A 24,900-nucleotide genomic window follows, 5' to 3' on the forward strand; every position below is an offset into this window, starting at 1 on the left:
AAGATGGGCTTCGGTTTCAGATGTCTGGTGTTTCAGATCAGACCTTTAATCCGTTTGCTTTAATTCAGCTGAAGAAAAAGACAATAGATTGGGTCAGTGTCATAGTAAAGTGTTTGAATGCCTTAAGATGCTCTTGATAAAGGCACTATTGGAGTTTACCGGTTTATATATATCTATATAGGTACATTCCATGTGTGTATATGTATAGATAATGTCTTTTTTTGTTTTGCTTTTGTACGATAAATACCCTTCCGACTGACAGTTCTTTCGGATCCTGCGACTAAACGCACGGGCCGCCGCCGCCGCGCACATTTGCTTCACCTGAAGCAAATTACTCATTTTATTACGCGGCTTCACGGTCTGGCCTTGCCCCACGACCGCGGGAGGCGACTCACCCGTCGTTCGCATCTTCTCCACGGGTCTCTGTCGCGACAGGGGCGGCTACGTGCCGGGCCCCCCCTCAACCGCCGCCGCGGGCTTTCAAACGGTCGCGGCGGGGCGGGCCCGCCCCGCCGCGACCGTTTGAAAGCTCGCGGCGGCGCATGCGCTGTCCGCAGAGCGCAGCTTCTACTACCGGAGGCGTCACACTGTCGTCGCACAAGCATTGGTGGTTCAGTGGTAGAATTCTCGCCTGCCACGCGGGAGGCCCGGGTTCGATTCCCGGCCAATGCAGTAGCATTTTTTTTCCCTCGCCCCCCCACCATTTTATTTATATTTTTATTTGCCCTCCCTTAAAAATTAAAAAAAAAAAAAATATTTTTTTTTAAATAGAAAAAGCTCAGCTCTGTCAGTAATAACGCTAAAACAGACACCACCCTGTTGCTGGGCGGACCTTCGGCCCCGCCACGCACACCGCCCTCCACGCCGGGCTGGAAGTGACGCAGCCGGATTTGTCTTTAAACTGCGGGCGGCGGTGGCGGGAGGAGAAGAAGGAGGAGGAGGAGGCGGTGGAGGGGAGTGTCGGGGGTGGGGTTAGCCCCGCTGAGAGGAGGAAGAAAGCGGAGGGATTGTGGCTGCTGGGAGCTGCTGCTGCTGCTGCTGCGGCGGGGCTGAGCTCCGGAGAGGAGTAAGTGAGAGAGAGATGAGCGGTATCTTCCCGCCTTAAGGCAGCCAAGCTGGGTCCTGTCGTTTCCTCCTCCCCTCCCCCGATATGGCCGTTGCGGGGTGTCTCCCCTCGCGCCTCGGCCTGAGGCGAGGGGCAACGGCCGCGCGCCCGCGTGGCGTGGGCCGCCCTGAGGGGAGCCGGGCTCCTCTCTGCCCAGGGTGGACGGCGGGGGTTCGGCTTCTGCGTCCGGGCGCCGCTTTGGAGAGGGAGTCGTCGCTGTCGGGACACCCGCGACCGTTGCACTGTCGGTCTTATGTCGTTGAGGTAGCTCGCAGGTGCTGGGAGCCGCGCGGAGCATCGCCGCCGCGTCCCTGAAGTCGTGGAGAGGCGGGTGGCGGCGGGGGGTTCGGCTGGGCCCCGGGGGGCCGGGCCGGGCCGGGGGCTGCTCCTTTCGGGCACCAGCCCCGTTCCTCCGCACCCTCAGCTTTGGTCTGTGCTCCTCCCTTCCCCCACGCCTGTTGCTTTTTCTTCGTGAAGTAAGCTTTCTACAACTTATGCTAGTTTTCTGCCCGGGGAGAAGCAGTATGGCATCAATTCTAGACCCCCATTCTGCTTCAGACCCTTCTAAGTTTTCTGAGCAGCTCACTAATTTAGCATTGACCACCTGAAAGAACGCCAGCCCCCGTGAAATGGGGAGCAGGTAACAAGATTTATGTTCTTTAAGCCTTTTAAAAGACTTAGCCTTGAAAACATAAAATAATTAGCCAACAGTGCATCTCTATCTAATGATTTATTGGGTTTTTTTTTTGCACAGACATCTAAGTATTATGTTTGTGGTTGCTGGTGGCTTTTCTTTTGCTACCGTTACTGTTAAATACAATAAGTGGATGAGCACCAGTTTGTTTGGCATCCAGTAACTCTGGCAACTCTACTATTTCCCACTTAATTAGCACAATCACTTATTGATACCAAATGTTGCTGGGAGTGGATGTTATGAAATAAGACACTAAAGCTGGAAGGGAGCTCAGAGATGATGCAGTCTAATCGCAGGCCACCGTGTTAGCTGTAAAAATGGATTCCTGAAACCTATTACTTTGGTGGGTTTTTTTTCTCTCTTCTGGCTTGCTGAGAGCAGTTCCTAAATTTTACGTGGTAGCTTGTGGGACACCTACCACTAGACCAGGTTGCTCAAAGCCCCATCCAGCCTGGGGCTTTGAGCAACCTGGTCTAGTGGAAGGGTGCCCCTGCCCATGGCAGGGGGGTTGGAATTAAGTCACTTTTAAGGTCTCTTCCAACCCAAACCATTCTGTGATGTCAGAGCCTGTATAGTGGGCTGAAATAATGGAAATGTATGCTTTGCCAAAATTCAGGCTCTGGCATAGTCCAAGCATTAAGGTTGGACTGAAGGACTCTTCGGCGGTGTTTTCCTTGCATGGCTTGTGCAGCTGAGTCAGCAGAGTGGTTGATGGGTCCCCGTGGTAACTGATAGACCCCGACTGTGATCTTCCCTCACAACATCTGCTTATTGATCTCTTCTTTTATTTTTTGAAGTTGTGGGGGATTTCTTTGTGAAACAGGATTGATACTATGTTCAGCTTGGGCTTCCCAAATTCTAATGTATGCATGTGAGCAGAAATTACTTACAGTTGTTCCTGATGATAATTTCTTACATCTACAATTCCCACTGTTTTCTTGGTGATAGCCAGGCTGTTATCTTTAAAATAAAATATAAAAATAAGTTCCAAAGCCTTATTCTTAAAAGTTGTAGGTATCTTGAACCAAGATTTCAACTTACGCTGCTCTTGGCTGTTCCAAACTCGAAAAGTATTTCAGGGGCTTGGAGCAAATGATAAATGTATTCTGTTACTAGAAATGGGTTAATTTGGTGGATTTCTATTGTGTTAGTTTCAGGGAACTGTGAATACAGTTAGTGTAGAGTGAGCATTCTTACTGTGAAGTGTACGTGTTTTTACATGGTGTAAGATTAAACTTGCAAGACAAAGCGCTTAGGATATTTGTCTTATATCCTGTTCCTTGTAAACTTTACAAGCTCCTTCAGTTGCTGTTGGAACAGAGATAACTTCACTGGGCTTGATTCACGGAAAGGTCATAGCTGATAAGTGCAGCCTTGCTGCTCTGACACCCTGTTGCATGATAGCACAAGGTATTTGTAAACACTTTAAAAGGTATTAAGTGGTGCAGGATTAGTTGCGTTCGTGTTTTTATTTTTTAATTCCTTCAGGTCTGGTTTAACTCTGGATTTGTGCGTACTCACTCCCCTCCCACGTGTGTCTTACACCCCACTCTGAGCTGCCACAGCCCACTATAACTTTCTGCTGGAAATCTCAATCTGGTTTCAGGTTGGTACTCTGACTGTGTTTCCCCCCACTCCTGGTCTTAGAACTGCTTCTGCATCTTCAGTTACGGGTGCAATAAGCCTATGGACTCGCATTAATGTATTGTCTCTGGCACTGCCTGTGTTCAAGTGGCAGCAGCAGTGACGTGTCCAGACATATAAGCGGAATCAGCAGCTTTTTCTGCCCCACTCATGTACAAGAGCCTTGTATTTGGAAGCCACTTCAAGCTTTTCTGCTCTTATGACTCAACATGAAGAAGCAACGAATTAAATTGGTTTTCTAGTTTAAACTAAATTCTCTTGCATTTTCAGTACCACTGATGAAACAGATGGATTCCTAGGTTTTCATTGGAGTTACTCTTTTGATTATGTTGGAAGCCTTATAAATTTAAGTAAGCACCTTCTTTTTTTTTCTCTTTCTCCTATATGAGGTGTTGGCTTATTCTTCTGTGTCTGTTTCTCTTTTCTGTACTTCCTTTCTGTCTTCTCTCACCTGAAAAATCACATGTACTCTGCTGTTATGTGCAACACTGTCATTTTTAACCCAAGCTTTCATCTCTTTCTGACTTAGCCTCTCTGGATTTCTTTTGATTCTTGCTGTTTTCACGTTTCCAGGTGAAAACTACTCTTACAATCTTTTTTCTTTTTTTTTCTTTTTTTTCTGGATATTTAAACAGAATTGCTGTTTTTCTTGGACTGCATTACAGTGTTGGTGTAAAAAAAGTTACCTATGACTTCTCTCTGTGTTTGAAAGTCTAGTTTGGCTTTAGTAACTTGCTATTACTTGATTTTTCTAAAATGTTTATTAGCAACTTGCTCAACTTGTGATTTCAGTAGTGTTAGTCATCCGTTTGAATTCTCAGGACAGGCAAACAGGTGTATCTGGTAGGATGAGCCGGAGTGGAAAAGCTTGCTCCTAAATATAGCAGGGAAAACTTTGGTAATATCCGTGTGATGATCCATACAGCAGTTGACAAACATCTTTAGGCTCTTTCACCTGAGGTAAAAACCAACAAAACTCCCAAGTCAAACAATGTCTCCAAAGCTTAATTAGCCTGGGATATGGCAGTCTTTGTAGTTGCTGGTCACATTAGTTATCAGCTTGTAGACATCACTGTGGCCAGCTCAGCGAGCCTCTGGCCAGAGTGAGATTATATATAGAGTAGCTTCTTGGGATAGCAGGTTTCCAGACTCAGCCCCACGGATCCCTTCTGCATGGATGGGTGTGGGCTGTCAGAGGCCTGTTTTCAGCTCTGCCACTGCCAGAGTTTGCTCTTTGGGCTGAAACTTTTCACAGCAGCTGTCTGTTTCAAGGGAAACTGGGGAAGGAAGAGCAAGGAAGACAAAAATATGAGGATGTTGTCTCAGGAATGGATCGGCTGTGTGTTGGTGCATAAAGGGAAGGGGACAGAAAAAGGAGTGGAAGTCTTAAAATGCTTGATTTGTACTTAGCAGCCCCTTTTTACAATGGGGAGCTATTATTTTAGCAATCAAGATGTGGCTTCTGAAACCTCTGATAATGTATCCAAATTTGACCATGACCCGGTCTTGAAATGTGTTCAGTCTTAAGTCGTTTTATTGCGCATGTGAGTTTAGTGCCTCTTACATTCTTTAAATAGTTGATCTGTATCAAGTATGCTTCATCCCAGGGCTTAGCCATAATTGCTTGTCTGCAATCTCTTCTAACTGGCATTGGGTACAGGTACTGAGAGGAGAGCAAGACGGCTGCAGGCATGTTTATTTGCTTATTTTAACACTTTCTGTGCTTGGTTTTAGGACGTTAGGAGAAGAATGGGGAAATTCTTGGTGTACAAGAGACAGGAAAAGTGGAGACTGCAGGTGTCTTAAGAAGGGGATGGGATGTATAGGATGACTGCTATATGGACAGTGGCTGTACTGTAAAGAATAAGTCTACTGCTTCTACTTATTACTGTATTTGTATAAATAATAATTCTGTGCTATTCTAATCTAAAAGTACAGATTCTACTATTGCTACAAAGTAGAAGTGGTCACAGTCCATATTTGCTCCAAAAAAACCCCAACCTCCTGGTGGGGAAAAATAGCATGGTTTGATCAAAATGTTAAATTAAGTGGGTAGCTACACACTAAACATTTAATTGTGGCCTTTCCTTACTTTTCAGTGATAAATTAACAGCCTCAACATTTTTCAAGAGTCTCCTAAGTGTGAAAATGAAGGTGATAGGAAGGTGCAAGCTGGGTATTTGTTTCAAAAAAACATTAAATAAAACTGAAGAATTGTAAAATCAAACAAATGGAAAAATAGTGTTCTCCTCAAGGCAAAATCAGGCTGTTAAACTTGTATGCGTGGAATTTTAAGGCAAAGAGAGTAACACAACTTAGTGCATCTGAGGAAGGGCTTCTGTTTATTGGGTTTTTTTTAAACCACAGGCTGATACAGTATGGATGATGTTGTAGTGCTAACAGTAAAATACCAAGAGGGAAGGAATGTATGCACTTGTGGGTTGCAACGGTACATTTAAATCTGCATATCTTGTATATGCTTTTCAGCAGAATCTCATTGCATGAAACAACTCTATGAAGTGAAGAGTTTCATTTCTAGTAATAGAGAATCAATTACCTTTTTATATGGATGACATTTGTTCTAGGAGCTTTTTCTAGCCAGTATGTTTCCAGCTTCTGTGTTTCAATATGCCACATGAAGTAACGAGTGTATGAAAATAGTTCCAAAAACTTGTTCTGGTCCTGGGATTATTATTTTTTTTTTCTTAGTATTTCCTATTTTTTTCAGCTTCATGTTGAACATGAGCCTTGTTATGATCAGTGAGAATGTAAAGCTGGCCCGTGAATATGCCTTACTGGGAAATTATGACTCTGCGATGGTCTACTACCAGGGAGTTCTTGACCAAATGAATAAGTACCTCTACTCTGTCAGAGATACATATCTGCAACAGAAATGGCAACAGGTAAATATTACTTTTCTGGGACATTTTGTGGAAAAAGCATTTAAGTAGCAAAAATTGCCTGTCTTACGGTAAACAAAAGCATAAAAATACTTACACCATTCTCTGATAAACTGTAGTGCTGTTATATATAGTCTTTTTTGTTATTATACAGATTATTTAAGTCGTCTTTGACTTCTTGCTCTGACAATGACAAAATAGGCAAAGGAGCACAGCCCTGGGGAGCCAGTGCACTGACTCGTCAGCTTCTTGCTGATGAGTGCCCCTGTTATGCTGAAGTTTATTGGGCTGGTATAATTTTGAATGGTTTTATTTCCCTCTCAGTGTTTTAGTAGTGGGACTTACAGATCCTTAATAGCAACTGAGTTGTGGCTACCACGTTAATTTATCCTTAAGACAAATGATCATTTTTTTCGTTGACATTTAGTCTATTAGGTTGTGCTCGCTTCTGTCATACTTGTTTAATATGCGAAATTTCTTTTCCAAAGTCTCTTTGGTTTTAAATCCAAAATCTGTTTGTTCTTTAAATGTGCTGAGGAAGGCAGAAAAACCTTCTTAATATCTGAGGTGCGTTATTCCTGTCTATTAAAGTCGAACCAGTTAGCTTGTGAAACCTCATGGAATCCGTCCAAGCATTACATGGGCTCGAACAGAGGACTGTTACAAACTTATTTGTAATGTGCTTAATCTACTTTTTTTTTTTTAATCAGGTTTGGCAGGAGATAAGTATAGAAGCTAAGCATGTGAAAGATATAATGAAAACTCTAGAGAGTTTTAAACTAGACAGTACTCCATTGAAAGCTTCACAACAAGAATTACCAGCTCATGATGCAGAAGTCTGGTCTTTGCCAGTACCTGCTGAACGTAGGTAAGAGGAAAACTGAAGACCTAAATTAATGTTTATCAGGGCAAAGTGTGGTTTGATTTCAGTCTGCTCCTTTGTAATTTACAGAACTTAGATGTGTAACGCTTGCATATTCTGGGGCTTTTATCTTACATAGGCTTGACTTTAGGGTTTTTTTGTTGTTGTGGGTTTTTTTCCTCCTAACTTAAGATAAACTTGTCATTCCATGGAAGCTCAATTCCTGAATTGATCTTCTCATCAGCTTTAAAATGACTCTGCATGGAGCTGGTATGAATAGGATGAAGAAGTATTATCAGAGGAACAGTAAAATCTAGAAGTGTCCAAGCTTTGTTCCTTTTATGTAGCAAGGGGGTTCCCTGATCTGCCTCATGAACTGGTCAGGCTAGGAGAAGCCCAAGGGAAGGGGTGGGAACAAGCAGCTGCAGGCAAACCTGCTTATTTCAGAAGTAGTTTTGAATTATGCCAGGTTAGTGTCTGTGAAACCAAGGCCTTGTGGTGTGGTTTGACAGTGTAGCTGCTGCTGAAAGGATAGTCTTACCTTCCACAGTTGCCTGAGGTTTATTCCACTTTTGCCTGTGTTGGCATTGATTAGCTGGTTTGAGATGCTAAACTGGTAAAAAGACAGTGTTTTGTGGGGCTTTTGTATTTTCTTTGTTTGGCTTTTAGTTGGTTTGGGGTTTGTTGTGTGTGGGGTTTTTTTTGGTTTGTGTTTTTTCTTTTCTTCCTGAGATTGGCTGTCTGAACTAAGTAATTGGAGCTTCTTAACGTGTGCCGGTAGTAGAGTGAAGGAGGGAACCAGGAGTGCATGCAAAGCAGACATGGAACTGTGCATTTTGACAGAAAGTGATTATTTAGATCAGTTTAACTGTACTGTCAAACTGTTCTTTGGGGCTTTGAATCTGTTTCTTGCAGACGGATAACTTCAGTGTTTACGGGTACAATTTTTTGTACATTAAAATTTTTTAAAATTTTTTTTAAAAACTAATTTATTTTAAGCCTGCTTTCTGAAAGAAATGGGTCTTGTGTGATCGCACTGTTCCTGTTTATCTCATTCAATAACTTTGGAACACTGCTAGCCATTTTCATTCAAACCTTCTGGGAAAATAGCGTCTGGGAGGTAGAACTTGCCTAATATTTTGAAGCTTTCTAGAGAAGAGATACACAAACTCATGTTTCTAAAAGGAAAAGACTTGAAAGAACTCCTTCTGTTCCATTTATCCTGTCAGCTGGTAAAGTATTGAGTTCTGGTAATATGAAAAAGCCACAGTGAAAACTCAGACCATGTAAATTCCTATACTGAGATAGCAGAACTCACAAATTTAGGTGGAAATTGGATGTAATCATACCATTCCTTTATTTTGAGCTTTGGGGTGGAATTCAGAGGTTTATGAACACCTCCAGCTTTGGGGATGTTCATAAGTAAAAGTACAGGTTGGTAAATACTCCATTTGCAGAGTGAAAAGACTTTAACGCGTAGGATCTTGCATCTTAGGCACATGAATATACTAATGTATTTCACCCTGAAGAGGTATGTACAGTTCTGACAAACTTGCTGCTGTGAATCAGTAAAACCGAATTTTATGAAGGTACTGGATCCTGATATATCTTGAATGATATGTCAAAGCACATCTATTAGTCCATGTAAATGCTCTTCAAATCAGTCTTTCATTTTCTGTTCTCTAGAAATATCCCTGAACTAAACTTGAATTAGAGCTTATTAATGCTGGAATTTTAGGAAGGCCCATGGAAAAAGGGTATCTGTGAGAGTAACAGATTTGTATGAGGATGAACCTGAATTTTAAAAAAGATATCTATAATATCAATTATGATACTGTTTTTATTCATATGTGCTTCTAAAAGTAGTCTAGTTTCAAACAAGTGGAGGCCTCACATACACATTTTCTTTCCCAAGAAGTGGAAATAAAAGGAAGTGAAAATAGAGCTGTCATTCCCAAGAAACCTTTACATTTCCTTGGGTAGCACGGTGAGGACAATTGTGATAAGGAGAAAATATATTGGGTTAGTTTTTTGGGGGTGGGTTTTTTTTTGTTGTGGTTTCTTTTGTTTGGTGTGTTTTTTTTTTTTTTTTCCTAAGCTCTGTAATACTAAGATTACTTTAATTTATGAAACCTGTAAAGCAAAGCAAGGAGCTTGTTTTAAGCAAATGGGCCCTGAGCTTGTGGCAAAGGGAAAATGGGTTTTTCGGGGCTGTCAAAAATCGGTATGTCAGAAACAAGACAGACATTTTTAATCTTGAGCAAAATGAATTTTCGTTTTGTAACCAGTTGATTTGATTATGTAGTGCTCACCAGTGACTTTACACTGAGGCTTTTTGCATATGTTACAATTAATTAGACCTTCGCCGGGACCCAGAAAACGTCAGTCTGCTCCGTGCAGTGATTGCAGAGGTCACAATAATCGTATAAGTGCAGCTGTCAGAGGCCCTCACCGTCCGTCCTCTCGAAATCTCAGTGATAAAGGGAAGGCAGTCCGCAGCCGGGAAAAAAAGGATCAGCAAAATAAAGGAAAAGAGGAAAAGGTAAGCTTGCAAATAACTTCATGCTTTCTTAATAGTGAGTGTATTGTAAAATTAGATGCCTATAAAATATTTCTTTTGTTCAAGTCAGCACGCTGATTTGAATCTCACCTTGGAGAGTATCTTTGCTTTATGGACAGTCTTGGTTACGCATTAATTAAAAAAACAAACAACAAACCCTCATCTGGAGGAAGTGATCCGGTAAATGGGGGCTTGTTTATTGCAACTTGGAGATAGTTGTTAAAATTATACCACTGAATTACTGCAACAGAGCCTGATGAAACTCATTCAAAAGGCATGTCCTTGTGGGTTCTTTAATGGATGTATTTTAGACTGAGATTGACTCGCCTGTTCCAAAGCATTTCAAGATTTATTTAATCTTAAAGGGAGACCTTTACTTTTTTTGTTGTTGTTCAGATCTGGTATTAGCTCCAGGCTTTTTTCGGTTCAAAACAAACAAAAGCCCAACATACTTTATGACAGAGGATGATCCATTCTTTGCAATCAGAGTGCTTTAATTTTTTGTTTGTGCTCTGGTCTCCATAAATTTATCTGATGACCAGAGTAAGAGATTGTATTGAAGATGCTAAATTCATAGTTTTCCAGAGTCTGAATAAATCAAATATCCGTGTAATAGTTTGTTAGCTTCAGCAACTTTATGTTGTGGCACGGTGCCACAGCCTGTGGAAATAGTATGAGCTACAAGGGTGGAATTGTTTAGCTATGTAAGCTACTACTTTTATTAGGAGTTGGATTACTTTGTCTTTGAGTGATAATCCTATCTCACTAAGGATATACACACACACAGACAGGATAGGTCTTTTTTCTTTTTTACAGTTATTCTGTCATCACCAGTGCTTGCTGTTAAGTGTATAAAAAAACAGGGCATGTCTAGTGCATTTTATGTCCTTTCAGTTGCATGGTCTCTGCTGTTTGAGCCCTTTCAACTGTGTAGCTTCTTTGCTTCTACTCTTCTGCAGAGCTGCTTCTCTGCTGTTCTTGTCCATGCTTCTGTATCAGTTAATTAGCTCTTTTTTTACTTCTGTGGTTGTCTTGCAGATCACCTTTGCACATCCTACATGTGGAAGTCCTGCTTAATTGTTTTTGTTCCATATATATGGCATATTTACGACACAAGATTTGAGATACTCTAGCTCAACATGACACTATCTGATCCTGTCTCACGCATAATCCCCCCACCCACTCCCAGCTGCTCTCTCAGATGTTTTTTGATTTCTCTGGGAGAAGAGGTTAACTCTGTTACACTGGGATAGGTGTATGCATATTTAATTACCTACTAAGGCAAAGAAACTGCATCAGTACAATATGCTGGCTTTGGGGAGAAGGAAATGGGACCAGGGCAGTGCAGAACTCTGGGTGAACCATGTAGATCCTATAGCGCGGCAGTAATATGGATGCTTCATAATTTTCATGCTGTTTTATGTTGCTACCTTCTAGAAATATGATACTATTGTGGACTTGTTATAAAAAATCCACTAGTAGCATAACCATTGCTCCGTATTTACCTTGTTATATCCTTTATATGTAGAACAAATCCACATCTGAGATTTCAGAGCCTGAACCAAAGAAATTTGATGGTACTGGATATGATAAAGATTTGGTAGAAGCTTTGGAAAGAGATATAATTTCTCAGAATCCCAACATCCGATGGTAAGTTTGAATACTGCTGCCAGTCCTTCTGGGTTGTTTCTTTTTTCTTTTGTACGGTATGACAAGAATTAAGTATTTTAGCATATGCCTACATATAAAAAGTACCTATATGTTTTCTTTATTCATTAAACAGGCAATTAAACTTCTTGTGTAGTTGAATATTTTTAGAACTTTTTTTTCCACCCATAGATTCATAGAATAGTTTGGGTTGGAAGGGACCTTTACAGATCATCTAGTCCAACCCCCTGCCATGGGCAGCAACATCTCTCCCTAGATCAGGTTGCTCAAAGCCCCATCCAACCTGACTGTGCAAAGCTTCTCAAAGCTTTTCTAAAAGTTTGAGTCCTGAAATCTTTTTTTTTGAGGTCCTCTTTTGCAATGTATAAGATTCTAGTGTCTGCTAGAGTCTCTTCATTTTAAAACCTGTTTTGCTGCCCAGGGGCATACCAAGATAGAAAACCAATTAACAAAGAAGTTATGTCAATATAGGAACCCTTTCAAATCTTGCTGGGCGTGATATTTCTGCCAGTATAAAATACAACCACGTGCCAGTACCTTTACATAAATGTGTTAAATATTAAACCTTATACAAAGGTTGGTTTGTGTTCCAAATGTTTCCAAGCTTAGGTGGTTTTGTGAGGATTAAATGAGCAAAAATCTGGCAAATAAAGTAGGCTTTAAAAAAACCTTGAACAGTCCCACAAACAACTTTGTATGCATCCAACTATTATGTATTTCACTTTAGTATGTAAATACATGTTTCAGTTCTTATATTGAATCTTAAAATTACAGCTTCAGATTTGAAACTAGTTCTCCATATAGATACGTTTCAAAAACAAAATATTACTTGGGCACATGCAGATAAGCAGAATGCCCTGAGAGTTATTCTTTCTGTGAATGAGAACAACAGTGCTCTAGAATAAGAACAACTTATTGCTCTTAACATAGAAATAAGTTTAATTGCATGTTGTTTTGAGCTGTGAACTGATTCTTTTGCAGCCTGTCTGAATCTGTCAAACAACTTTTTCTTTTTTTGTCAGGGATGACATTGCTGATTTAGTAGATGCCAAAAAGCTGCTTAAGGAAGCTGTAGTTTTACCTATGTGGATGCCGGAGTTTTTTAAGGGAATTAGAAGACCATGGAAGGTATGAAAAAATCTGATCCAATGCTCATAAGTAGGATTCTGAGGTTGGATCTTGGCAGAACAAGAAATTGCTGGTGTTTTACAGTTTATATAAATTCTTTCCACTTTTTAGTAACAAAATTTATGGTAAATAGTACTAACAAAATAAAGATATCATCCAGATAAATATACTGTCTTCAGCTATATTGTTGCAAGTAAGCAATAGTAATTAATTAACTACCTTTGAATAACTTTTCAAGGGAAAGTTTACATCTAGTATTTTAATGTTACATGATTACACAAACTGTGAAATTGTCCGTGTTTTGATTCTTGTCCTAAAAGTGGGTTTTTTTCATTTTAATAGGGTGTGCTGATGGTTGGTCCTCCTGGTACTGGAAAGACCCTCCTGGCAAAAGCTGTAGCCACTGAATGCAAGACTACTTTTTTCAATGTTTCTTCTTCCACACTTACCTCAAAATACAGAGGAGAATCTGAGAAACTTGTTCGTCTACTCTTTGAAATGGTGATTGAAGTTTCTGAACATAAATAGTGAGATAATGAAGTAGAATTACTTCTGGAATAGTGAAACCTTGCCAAGGTTTCGCTATTAGTTAGAACTCATAGCATACATAAACAGCTGTCCAAGCTTCAAACACTTCAGGACCATCTGATTTGGCCATGTACATTCAAGATCTGATTATTCCTAAATAGCTTTATAAAAATTGAAAAATTAGGTTGCCTTTATTTTAAGGGTTAGCTTGTTACATTAGACATAGCTCTCCATAACCTGATGAGTGCTGTAGAACATACTTGAATGTGAAATTTGGATGGAGTCTAATTGTTTTCTGGATGAGAACCCTACTTTGGCTGTGCGTGTTTTGTTGTTTTGGGTGGATTTTTTTGTTTGTTCATGCTTAAAATAAGCAGGCTTCCAAACTGTAGTTGGCTTCAGAGCACATAACACTTGAAATTGGCTCAGAACGCGTAGGGTTTTTTTCATGTTACCAGGTTTGCATGCAGTGTTTGCCTGGGTGCCTAGTACTGAAGAGGGCAGCAGAGTTGCAATTACAGTAGTCAGAAAAGTCAGGAAGTAAAAGATCTTTTCCACTATAGTTTGATCATGAGTTGATATCATGCCTGTCAAGCAAAAATGCTTCTACACAATGGACAGCATCTCAACTGCTGTAGGACAGTAGCTTTTATTATTGCAGATCCTTGTCTTTGACTTCTCTTGTTTTCAGGAAGGTTAGAGTTATTTTGCAGTTGACCTGTGTCTTGGACAGGTTCCATATCATGGTGTTGTGGCTTAATGTTTGCCCTTGCTTTAACTGAGTTCTTATTCAAGCATTCTGTGATGACTTTCACAGTTATAAATATTATTCTGATGTGTAAAACTGCCTCTAACCTATTAAACATTTGTTTATAGCCCTAACAATTATAGGACTTTGCCAAAAAGTGTTCTGCTCATATGTTATTAATGAATGCACAGCTCTTGTGTAGTTGTGTGTTATGGTCAAAGAGAGGGGAGGTTTGGTATTGTTTGATACTTATGAGCTGATTTGTTGGGGTAAGTGTGTCATTACCCAGCTCTGAATACACTGCTGTTTCTTAGGTGTGAGTAGGCTGCTGTTTCAGTTTCTGCTTTATCTTTTGCTTCCTCTAGGCTCGATTTTATGCCCCGACAACTATATTTATTGATGAGATAGACTCTATCTGTAGTCGCAGGGGAACTTCAGAGGAGCATGAAGCTAGCCGACGCGTGAAGGCAGAACTGCTAGTTCAAATGGATGGTAAATAACCTGATCATTGGGAAATGCTGGACTGCAGGAAACTTGAGGGAGGAAAAAAAATAACCAAAACTTCATTCTCAAGAAGCAATTTGTTTGAAAGCCTTACATAAAATTGGGGTTGAAAGATACAAATCTTCTATTCCGACTGCCAGTGTGGAAGGAAAAAAGATACCAATTATTTAACAATCTTTTAGAATCCAAGCAGTGAGCTTATATTACTGACCCAGAATAATGAAGACTGAATGAAGAATGTGAGGTTTCAAAACTGCAGAAGAAAAAAAGTATTAGTTGCTCACCTCAGTCTTTACCTAGCATATCACTTCTCTAAAACAAGTAAAAAGTGGTTCAAAGGAACTGTCACCTGTTTCATTTTAAACTTCAAAGTCAATCGTTACACATTACTTCTTTGGAATCTCTTTTTTTTTTTGTCCTACAGATATAAATTAAAAATTAAGGCAATTTTTTATAGAAGCGGTTGGAAGAGTTTTCTTTTTAAAACGCTGAATTCATTACAGCTACTTGGTTAATATTTTGCAAATCAACAAAGTTTAAAAGTAGGTAATGCTGTGCAAAGTTGCTACAGAGGCATCCTTTGTGTACTCATTTGGTGAGCTGGGAGAGGGAAAGGAGCTACTGAAAAGTGCTAATCTATGAAGTAATTAGTGATAGAATTCCATGAGTCAGAAAACTTGTATATTTATTTCTGGTTCTCTGATGTTGATACACTTCTATGTTTGACTTTAAATAGTAGCAGTAATGCTGGTCTCATAACTCAAGTATGTACATAAGCTAACTTTATTAGTAACAGCTATTTGAAGTCCTTTTAGTTGAGGGTTCATAAATGGTATTTCATATGTAAATTTTCAAGCAGAGTGGGTACAATGGCTGTTCTACAGCCCAGTCCTATGATTATAAGCAAAACCAGTAAATGCAGAAGGTAGCAAGTTTAAAGAAATTAACTTCTTCATATAGCAGCAGTTTCACGGTGCTCTAGAGACCGAGGCGTGTTTTCTCTGCCTCTCAGAAGCTGTGATTCGGTCCACCAGATGTAAACATTCACTTCAGCAGTTTGCTTCACATACTCAGGTGGATTCTTACATTTGGCCTGAATTCAGAAGTGAAGAAACTTTGTAGGGGAGTAATGCCATTTACTGAGTACTGTTGGGGAACAGGGGGGTGTCTGTTTTTTGGTGTAGTGATGGGTTTGTTTTTTATTTCCTCACGTGCTGTTCAGGACAGTGATGTGAAAATTCAAACACTATAATGGCAGAAATACAAACAGTTCTGCCGTAGAAACGTTCCAGCGTTGGTAGAGAGAAACTTCCTGATCTGGGCAGTGGCCTTTGCTACTGCTTCTAATTGAACAGTCTCCATTTTTGCTTGCAGGCTGTCATATAGATGAAAAACTGAACTCCTTTGCACTTAATGATGCTACTGCACTTGGACGCACTAAAGTGCAATAAAGTAGCTCCTTTAATGTTATAGGATTGTGAATATTGTTCTCTATACATGAGAGTTCATAAAGCTTACGTATGTTTTACTTCCTCTTTTCCCCATTGCAGGTGTTGGAGGGGCTACTGAAAATGATGATCCTTCTAAGATGGTCATGGTACTTGCTGCTACTAATTTTCCTTGGGATATTGATGAAGCCCTAAGACGGAGATTAGAAAAGAGAATTTACATTCCTTTACCATCAGGTATGAAGACGTAGGGAGAGGAGTGGTTGAAAAGACTAAAATCTAAACTTTATCAATACTCCTTTAGTTTTGATCACTTGGTTTAAAAATCTAATTGATACATGTATGCAAATTCATTTATGAATTCAGGACCAGGTTAAATCTGAACAACGACCATTTTACCTTTGTAGCAAGTACAATGTCCTTTTTGCATTCTTCCCTCTTATCTCTCTTCTCCCTCTTCAATTCATTATTTATTTTCAGAAAGCAAATTGTATAAACTTAATTTTCTGTTCTTTGATTAGCGAAAGGTAGAGAGGAACTCCTAAAGATAAATCTGCGAGAGCTGGAACTGGCTGATGATGTTGACCTTGCAAATATAGCTGAGAAAATGGAAGGTTATTCAGGTGCAGACATTACCAACGTATGCAGGTATGTTAACATTGCATCATTTGTGCTCCTGCTGCTACAAACTTTGAGAGAATTGTGTGTAAAGTAACTAATTTACATGATTAAAGTTGCTGGATAAAAACAGACTATAACTTGTCTTTTATGTATGGCTAAAAGGTGAAAGAGTGCATTAATACTTGCCTAGATTTCCATTTGATATTTTCATATAATAATGATAAAGAGCAGTTGCAACACAGTAATCTAAACAAACTATGATTCAGGTAAAATTCCATGTTCTTTCATGTATACCAAATTCCTTGCGTGAGGAATATCCACAAGTTGGTAGACTTATAACTTGTAGAGTTACAGTCGTTCCACTGAGGTTCTGCTACTTCAACAGAATACCTGTGTGTAAGAGGCGATAGTGGCAAAGGCCAGAATCAGTAAAGTAAAAATGCAGGGTGTTCTTCCTTCATGACACAGAATAGGTGTACTGTATTGTGTGACAGTACAAGAGCTGTGTGCTCAGCACGTTGGCTTTAGTGATGAGACTGACTTTCTGCCTCCTCTTTCTCCCCTTCTCCTCAGTACTGTTTGCATACAGTCATTTGTGGGCCTACTCTATAACCTAGATTCCTGAAATAGTTGACTAAAAATGCATTCTAACCCTTCCCCCAATCCTTTCTTTCAAAAATTGAAAAGGGAAGGAAAGGATTACTCTTTCAAGAGACTAATATCAGTCATCTGGTTTATGTATAAAGATTTGCACTGTCACAGTTTTAGCGGTGGCAAATTATGGAATCAGCAGTATGGGACAAAGAGCTGAAACTTGTTAAGGTGCTGTAGTCACCTAATAAGCACCTGTGTAACTACGCTTTCAGGCTTTGGAGGTAGCACTAAAGTGTGGCAGTGCAAGGCTTCAGCTCCAAGTTGTGCCAACACGACTGTTGTGGAGCTGTGCTTTGAACAGGGTAAGAGAACTGTTCTGGATTAGAACCATTTCCTCAAATGTGGATCCATTTCTTGCCTTGATTATAGTACAGCTCTGCAAATGCGTGTCAGCACAACTGAGAGGACAACGTGCTTTGCTGCAGGGATGAGTGTGAGTGGCCTGTATGCAAAACTGCCACCAAAGGCGCTATCGACAGGGTCACTTAAGGCTGAAATCAGAATTTGGAGGCTCAGTACTATTCCCTAAACAAACCTTACAGTGTCTGGGAAAAGAACAGTATGTTAGTTGTTCTGAATCAGTGTTGTGCAGATTTGTTTCATCTGTAGGTTTGTGAGGTGAATTCGTGATGTTCTTTTGCTCAGTCCTAGTGCTTTGAAAGCAGTTTGTGCTAATAGGTTCACGTTATATGAAAGAGAATTTATTTGGCCTGCTGCTTTGTGCATTTTAGCCTCAGTTTGTCTCCTCCAGTCTGTTCGGTGTTCCTTATTTGTAATTAATTTTATACTGGTTACTGATACACTTGTTTAAAAGTCAGAATACTTGTAATATTTTTGAGTTAATTTCAGAGAGATATACACACACATTGTTGCCTTTTATTTTTAATCAAAGTCCATTGGTACAAATGCTATTTAAAAAAAAATAAAAAACAAAGCAAAAGCACACACACACAAAAAAAACAAACAAAAAAAAAAACATCACAAAAGAAACACTCCAGTCTTTCATTTGTGACATTCTCCTTAGAGATGACTGAGGTGGCAGTAACCAGAAATCCAGCAAGCTGGTGTCTGGATGTGCATGATTTGAAATTAGTAAGAAAGTACTCAGACTAGTTTGTGTATTTACACTTTGTTAATGGTGTCAGGTAAAACAGATCTTAAACATGATTGCTTCATTTACATTGAGACAAAAAGACATATGGCTGATGTAAAAGTGCTTTTGTATGGTTCAGACATACAGTAGACTATAACAGTCCTTCCTAGTGACAAAAGCAAAACTTTAAAAAGTGAGCAAAGATCTCCGGTTTGCTCAAATTGTTCTCCTACCTTAAAGAATTTGAGGCAAAATCCAAAGTTTGCTGAGTCAGAATGAAAACCAGTCAGAGATAGCAGTACAGTTCTTAACAGTCAGCATATAACCGTGGAAAATGAAGGTGAGACTTTATTTTAAAAAGGCATTCAGGAAACGTGACATGCATCCAAATTGCATATTAGATGTGAGTATGAGCTGACTCTGAATCGTTGTTTTGAGCGGGCTGTGAAGGTTGAAAGGCCTTTGGAGTGGAACTGACCCCTGCTGTGTGTTCCAGCAAGTGGCTCTTATTCTGTGAATGTAGTTCTGGTGCTTCTCCAGGCACTACGGCTACATTTGAGAAAGCACTAAGGGTTGAGGTTGGAATGGCTGTCAGCACAATGACTTCACAGAAGAAAGTCGTGGCAGCTGGACTTTGTGGGTGTGTTGAGGTATGGTTGGGTGTGTTTTGGTTGGTTGGGTTATTTTTTTGGTTTTGCTTTTTTTTTTTTTAAACTGCTGTCTGGAGGCAAATTAGATGGATGGGATGCTTCCCCTCCGTCACTGGTCCTTCACCCCCAGTCGTGTAACACTGGCTTTTAGTTCACAAATGATGATATAACAGCAAAGCATGGTGATATTTGACTAAGGTGGAGTTCAACAAGGCAACTTTTTGGAGTTGTTCTGAAATTCTAGTTATTGTATTAGGCATTCTAATTGCTACTAACACTTACTAAATACATTCACGAAGTCTGTCAGTTATAGCTTATTTTTGGGGGAGGTCATGGAACTGAAACAGAATATGCTGAAACTTTCTAAATCTTCTAGAAGACAGTATATATTTTTTTTTTCTCTTTGGATTCTCACCTATTGATATGACACTGTTGTGATATTACTAGGATTACCCATCCATTTCTTTTACTGCTAGACAAAATAAGTAGCATTTTCTTCTTACTATAAGGCATATAGCAATGAATTAGCAGGAACTTCAGTCTTTCAGTGTTATCAATTTATCCCCTCACTATCTCATCACCTGCTGCTACCGATAAGACTGTTGGAAATCCAAATGCAATCAAACTTAATGCAGAAAGAAAAAGACACACCTGTAAAGGCACTTAATGCTTATTGAAGCAAACAGAAGTTTGAGGAGCCACAGGCTGAACAGATTTTGTAGTTTAACATTTAGCTGTGAATGTATAGGTTGGAGGTAGATACTATTGACCCCTCTGTCTTTGAAGTGGGACTCCTATTTAGATGAGGAAACATTCAAAACACTCCAGCCATTTCTCCTTTACATTGGAGGAGTAAATGCCTTTGTTCCTGTCTAAAAATACTGCAGCTACATCATAGATATGCAATGCCGTTAGATAAATCAGTTAATCTTTGCATCTTTTGCCTGACCTGTGAATAGTAGCTATTCAAAGATCCAATGAGGATAAATCCACATTTGATGAATATGGGTAGCGTGGTATGTTTTACAAGCACTTGGAGATCTTCCTGTAAAAGTTCACAGTTCTTTATTGTATCTTTGAATGCAACAGCTTAACTGGAATGCTGTGTTGAGCCTTTCAAACAGCTGAACTCGCCATACTGTATCAAGTAACTTTTTTTTTTTTTGTATCTTTAATAGAGATGCATCGTTGATGGCTATGAGAAGGCGAATTGAGGGCTTGACACCAGAAGAAATAAGAAATCTTTCCCGAGATGAAATGCACATGCCAACAACTATGGAAGACTTTGAAATAGCTTTGAAGAAAGTTTCTAAATCTGTATCTGCTGCGGACATTGAGAAATATGAGAAATGGATAGTTGAATTTGGGTCATGCTGAGTTGTCTTATCTTGAAGAAGCCATCTTACATCTTAAAACAGCTTTAGAAGTAATAAGTAGTGTGTCAGTGCACTGCGTGCTCTTTTTAACTTTTGTAATTTAAGAGCAACAGAAGTCTAAATAAATTTTTTTTTTAAAATGCAGTTTCTGTCCAGTGCTCTGAACTAGCTCAAAAGTTACCCGTTTTTCTCAAATGTGAAAGATACTGATGGGATTCGCTTTGATCATGAAGATATTTTAAAATGACTTAAATTTAATACTAGAACTCTTACATCAGGGGGTTTACTCTTGAAAAATAGCTGTTACATGAAAAAAAAACCCACAAACTTGTTCTGCTAAACAAGTAAAGGATGCTAGAAAATGGGATGAACAAGACGCAGTTGTATAGATGTCATTGCTAGCTGATCCTAGAGAGTTCTGCCCTTAAACTGTTTCTGAGGTGTTAACAAAGAACCTGTACAAAGGCTGAGATTCAGAACAGCAACCCTTGTGCTGCTGACAGTCGGGAGGTTCAGCTGAAGTTGAAGCAAGGTCTGGGATCAGCTCTGGCTTACAGTATCTATTAAGTAATGTTAAAATACATCCAGGCAGTGTAAGCTACTTCCGTGCAGCCAGCAGTGATACAGAGGCACACATGTAGTCTCCTTGTAAGTCAGAGAAAACAAAAGCTTTCTGGTATTAGTTCTGAAATATGTTTTTTCTCCCTCGACTGCACAGTACCGTGAGCTTCAAAACTCCAGGCTGGTAGGTTGGGTCCCGGTTGACACTACACGTTTGTTCTGTGAAGGCAGCGTGCATGTTACATTTGTGCTCAGGTGTTTCTGTTCATAACCCTGACTTTACAATGGATGTAAAAATCTAAATTCTCTTTTTGCATTACTTGACAAGTGGAATGTAGAAGGAGTTCTCTGAGAATAGTTCTGTAGTGATCATTTAGGTCATCATTTCAGATTTTGCTCAACAGTGGTCATTGTAACTGAACCATCTATCACTTCTGTCCATCTCCTAGTATTTTGGAAACACTCCTTCCTGCTAGTTCACATCAGAGCAGCCAGCTGTAGTTCTGCTTACAGCTAAACTTCATGCTTTTTCATGAATTGGGTACGTCTAGATTTGTTTCAGCTGGTGGATACCTGCTGTACCAACCTGGCTGTGCAATTCCTGCCCGTGTCTCTTCAGACGCTGCCAGGCAGATGGGAAGGACAAATGATGATGAAAAGTTGCAGTCTGTATAACAGGCAAATGTGTCCCGGGTACACAGCTGCGTAAGTGCCATTATTGTGAACATCTTGTTTATGTACTTAAGATTCACCACTGTGTTGTGACAGCGGGACACACTGAAAAGGGATTTGGAGCAGCGCCAGCGACGGGACACTCCAGTGAGAGACTGAGGTGCAGATACTGTTGAGAGCTCCTGAACCCCTGGGTGGACCTGGCACGATGAACCCAGAAGTGAAGGGAAGAAGCTCAGGTGAGTACGCATGCGTGTGCATTTATAGACTTCCACCTCCAAAATGGAAAACAAATTTACCTCTTTCTTTTCAAAAGGATAGCGGTACGTGTCAGAGTTAAGAAAATGATGCCGTCTTTTGAAGAAGTGGGTTCTTTTAATACTTATTTTTCTGTTTGCGTGCTCGGATGAGTGTATAGCTGGCAGCTGTGTTGCAGGAAGAGATTTCTTCACATAAATCAATTAATTGCAAGCAAACCAAAATATTCAATCTGCCACCCGAGTATGAAGGGAAAGTAGGCAAGTGCTAGTCCTTGGAAGCTGTCCAGAAAGGGGCCATTTAGACTGAAAGCATGATATATTTTGAGAACTTCTAAAGTAAACCTCACTTTAAAAGCAGTATTTTAGTTGTAGAGCTCAACCAGCCCTGGTCACTCTAAATGAACACCATAGAGGGGGGCGAGCAGTGCTAGATGCTGAACTGGTAGCTCAGAGGTTCATCTTGGTTTGGAATGAAGAACACGATGGTGCCACCCCCCTCTGGTGGACCTCCTGTACTGAGAGAGGGGCCAGTGCTGCTTAACTCCCCATATTTAAAAGGCAGAGAGATGTTCTGAGGGCAAAATGGAACGAGGGCTGCAGTGTGAGCCACAGTTCATGAGGAGATAAGAGATCTTGCCTTTCCTAAAAACCTCCATCCTACAGAGATGGGTTTTTTGGGTCGTTTGTGGGGGGTTTTGATGTTTTTGTCATCCCTGCCTGTTTCCCTAGCTGGCACCCGTACCCTTGTCAGCTCACGTCCTGGGGAAATGAGACCTACAGTGACTGGCCTGCAGGACCGTTGCCCTTTCCAAACTGTGTTAGCTGCGGTAATGAGTTTTTTAATTTGGTTTACAAAATGGATCAGAGTAGCACTCCTCTGGAAGGGGTGAGGCTTTCATGGCTTGGGAAAACCATGCACATGCCAAAGCAGAACACCAGTGCTTTAACTTTTTAAGACTTGGTTGTCTGGCAATTGCTGTGTTCAATTTGCGCTGGTTTTTAAATTTAATTTTGTTAACCTGATGGTAGCATTTCTCTCCTTGTGCTGTGTAACTTTGTAGAACGCAACAGAGAAGAGGATCACATAGCTCGTGGAAACCAGCCGAGCTGTGAAGCAGCGTGGACACTTTTTCAGGCTGTTGCAGCTGTTCAGTTAAATCTCCTCGTGGCTGTGCAGGTGCTTGGGTTACGGTTTCACAAGGTGGGGATGCAAAGAGCGCATGTTGGCAGCTGCCGAATCGCCAGCTGTGGTGCAATTCATCCTGTGCTTGTGCAGACAGGAAGAGCTGTTGTGTTTCGTGTCCATCCTACTCCTTTTTTCTTTTTTTTTTTTTTCTTCTTAGCAAAGAAGCTAAACTTCAGCCTTATACATCACTTCTAATTGAACTATATTAACGAAGGGGCTAGGGCTGTGTTCATAAAGTGGAAATAACATTAATTTCCACGTAAAGAGGAGTTTGTCCACAACTGTTTGAAGATTTGCTGTTGTCCGTGCAGTCACTGTTCCTGTGCTAGAGTCTTAGCAGTTTCCTGTTTAGCCACAGATGACAGTGACCCCTCTGTCATGCGTTTTTCTTTCACTACATTGTATTCTTAATTCAGACGGCTCTCTAGCTCTAGCATCACCTTCGTCCTATGTAGTTATGTTATCGTTATGGTAGCTCTCCTGTGGTAGTGTCCTGGCAAGCCCTGCCTGGGGCTCTGGGGATGTCAGTCACTGCTGCTCATTCCAGGTCAGCGGAGGAGCTGCTGCGCCAGTGGTCCATGGTTCCAGACCTGCCCCAAGCTCCCACCACTTGTGACACATCCTCACTCCCATTGGCCTCACTCAGCTGGGCCTCTGCCAAACGTTTGCCATTCAAGTTTATAGAATCATAGAATGGTTAGAGTTGGAACGGACCTTAAAGATCATCGAGTTCCAACCCCCCTGCCACGGGCAGGGACACCTCCACTAGAGCAGGTTGCTCAAAGCCCCATCCAGCCTGGCCTTAAACACTTCCAGGGATGGGGCATCCACAGCTTCCCTGGGCAACCTGTTCCAGTGCCTCACCACCCTCACAGTGAAGAATTTCCTCCTAATATCTAATCTAAATCTCCCCTCTTCCAATTTAAAAGCATTACCCCTTGTCCTGTCACTACATCTCCTGACAAAGAGTCCCTCTCCAGCTCTCCTGTAGGCTCCCTTCAGATATTGGAAGGCTGCTATAAGGTCTCCCTGGAGCCTTCTCTTCTCCAGGCTGAGCAACCCCAGCTCTCTCAGCCTGTCTTCATAGGGCAGGTGTTCCATCCCTCTGATCATCCTCGTGGCCCTCTGCTGGACCCGTTCCAACAGGTCCATGTCCTTCCTGTGTTGAGGACTCCAAAGCTGGACACAGTATTCCAGGAGGGGTCTCACAAACACAGAGTAGAGGGGTAGAATCACCTCCCGTGACCTGCTGGCCACACTTCTTTTGACGCAGCCCAGGATGCGGTTGGCTTTCTGGGCTGCCAGTGTGCACTGCCGGCTCATGTTGAGCTTCTCATCCACCAACACCCCCAAGTCCTTCTCCTCAGGGCTGCTCTCCAGCCATTCTCCGCCCAACCTGTATTTGTGCCTGGGATTGCCACATCCCAGGTGCAGGACCCTGCACTTGGCCTGGTTGAACTTCATGCGATTTGCACGAGCCCATCTCTCAAACCTGTCCACGTCCCTCTGGATGGCATCCCCTCCCTCCAGCGTGTCGACCGCGCCACCGAGCTTGGTGTCATCGGCAAACTTGCTGAGGGTGCACTCTATCCCACTGTCCATGTCTCCGACAAAGATGTTGAACAGCACTGGTCCCAGTACCGACCCCTGAGGAACTCCACTCGTCACTGGCCACCAATTGGACATTGAGCCATTGACCACAACCCTTTGAGTGCAGCCATTCAGCCAGTTCCTTATCCACCGAGTGGTCCATCCATCGAACCCATGACGTTCCAATTTTGAGACCAGGATTTCATGCGGGACAGTATCAAATGCTTTGCCTAAGTTCTAATGACACTGAGCCTGAGGCAGTAAATGCAAAGTACAAACCCACAAGGTGCTAGAACAAAAAATGAAATTTAAAAAAAAAAGGGGGGGGTGGGGGAGTTTGAGCAGTGTCCTTGTTATCTCGGAGCGACGAACACCGCGCTGCGCTGCTGGGTGGTGGTTTTTAGTTTGGACTGTTTGCAAGGCAAAGTCAGTGTTAGAAATGTTTCTT

General features: G+C 41.1%; 1 protein-coding gene and 1 non-coding gene across 3 annotated transcripts; both read left to right on the forward strand.

The window, feature by feature from the left end:
• The first annotated feature begins 601 nt into the window (after positions 1–601).
• TRNAG-GCC (transfer RNA glycine (anticodon GCC)) lies at positions 602–672 on the forward strand. Its single transcript has one exon. It is a non-coding gene; the product is annotated as a tRNA-Gly (tRNA).
• A 254-nt stretch (positions 673–926) lies between these two features.
• Positions 927–20,326, forward strand: KATNA1 (katanin catalytic subunit A1). Of its 2 annotated transcripts, none has more exons than XM_074168249.1 (11): positions 927–1,066; positions 6,172–6,346; positions 7,054–7,211; positions 9,564–9,747; positions 11,294–11,415; positions 12,456–12,561; positions 12,904–13,062; positions 14,203–14,329; positions 15,892–16,026; positions 16,311–16,437; positions 19,986–20,326. In XM_074168249.1, exons 2-11 carry the CDS (start codon positions 6,176–6,178, stop codon positions 20,182–20,184), a joined length of 1,488 nt encoding a protein of 495 aa, XP_074024350.1. In that variant the 5' UTR covers positions 927–1,066; positions 6,172–6,175; the 3' UTR covers positions 20,185–20,326. The 2 variants fall into 2 exon arrangements, with proteins under 2 accessions (XP_074024350.1, XP_074024352.1); XM_074168251.1 differs by lacking the exon at positions 927–1,066 and adding an exon at positions 3,537–3,793.
• Positions 20,327–24,900: the final 4,574 nt, after the last annotated feature.

The sequence above is a fragment of the Numenius arquata genome, chromosome 2, assembly GCF_964106895.1.
Source record: "Numenius arquata chromosome 2, bNumArq3.hap1.1, whole genome shotgun sequence".
NCBI classification, from domain to species: domain Eukaryota; kingdom Metazoa; phylum Chordata; class Aves; order Charadriiformes; family Scolopacidae; genus Numenius; species Numenius arquata.

Coding starts and splice junctions, on each gene's coding strand:
- KATNA1 (XM_074168249.1), top strand. CDS start 6,176: ATGTTGAACATGAGCCTTGTTATGATCAGTGAGAATGTAAAGCTGGCC. Junction 9,748..11,293: donor ATAAAGGAAAAGAGGAAAAG/GTAAGCTTGCAA, acceptor CTTTATATGTAG/AACAAATCCACATCTGAGAT. Junction 16,438..19,985: donor GACATTACCAACGTATGCAG/GTATGTTAACAT, acceptor TATCTTTAATAG/AGATGCATCGTTGATGGCTA.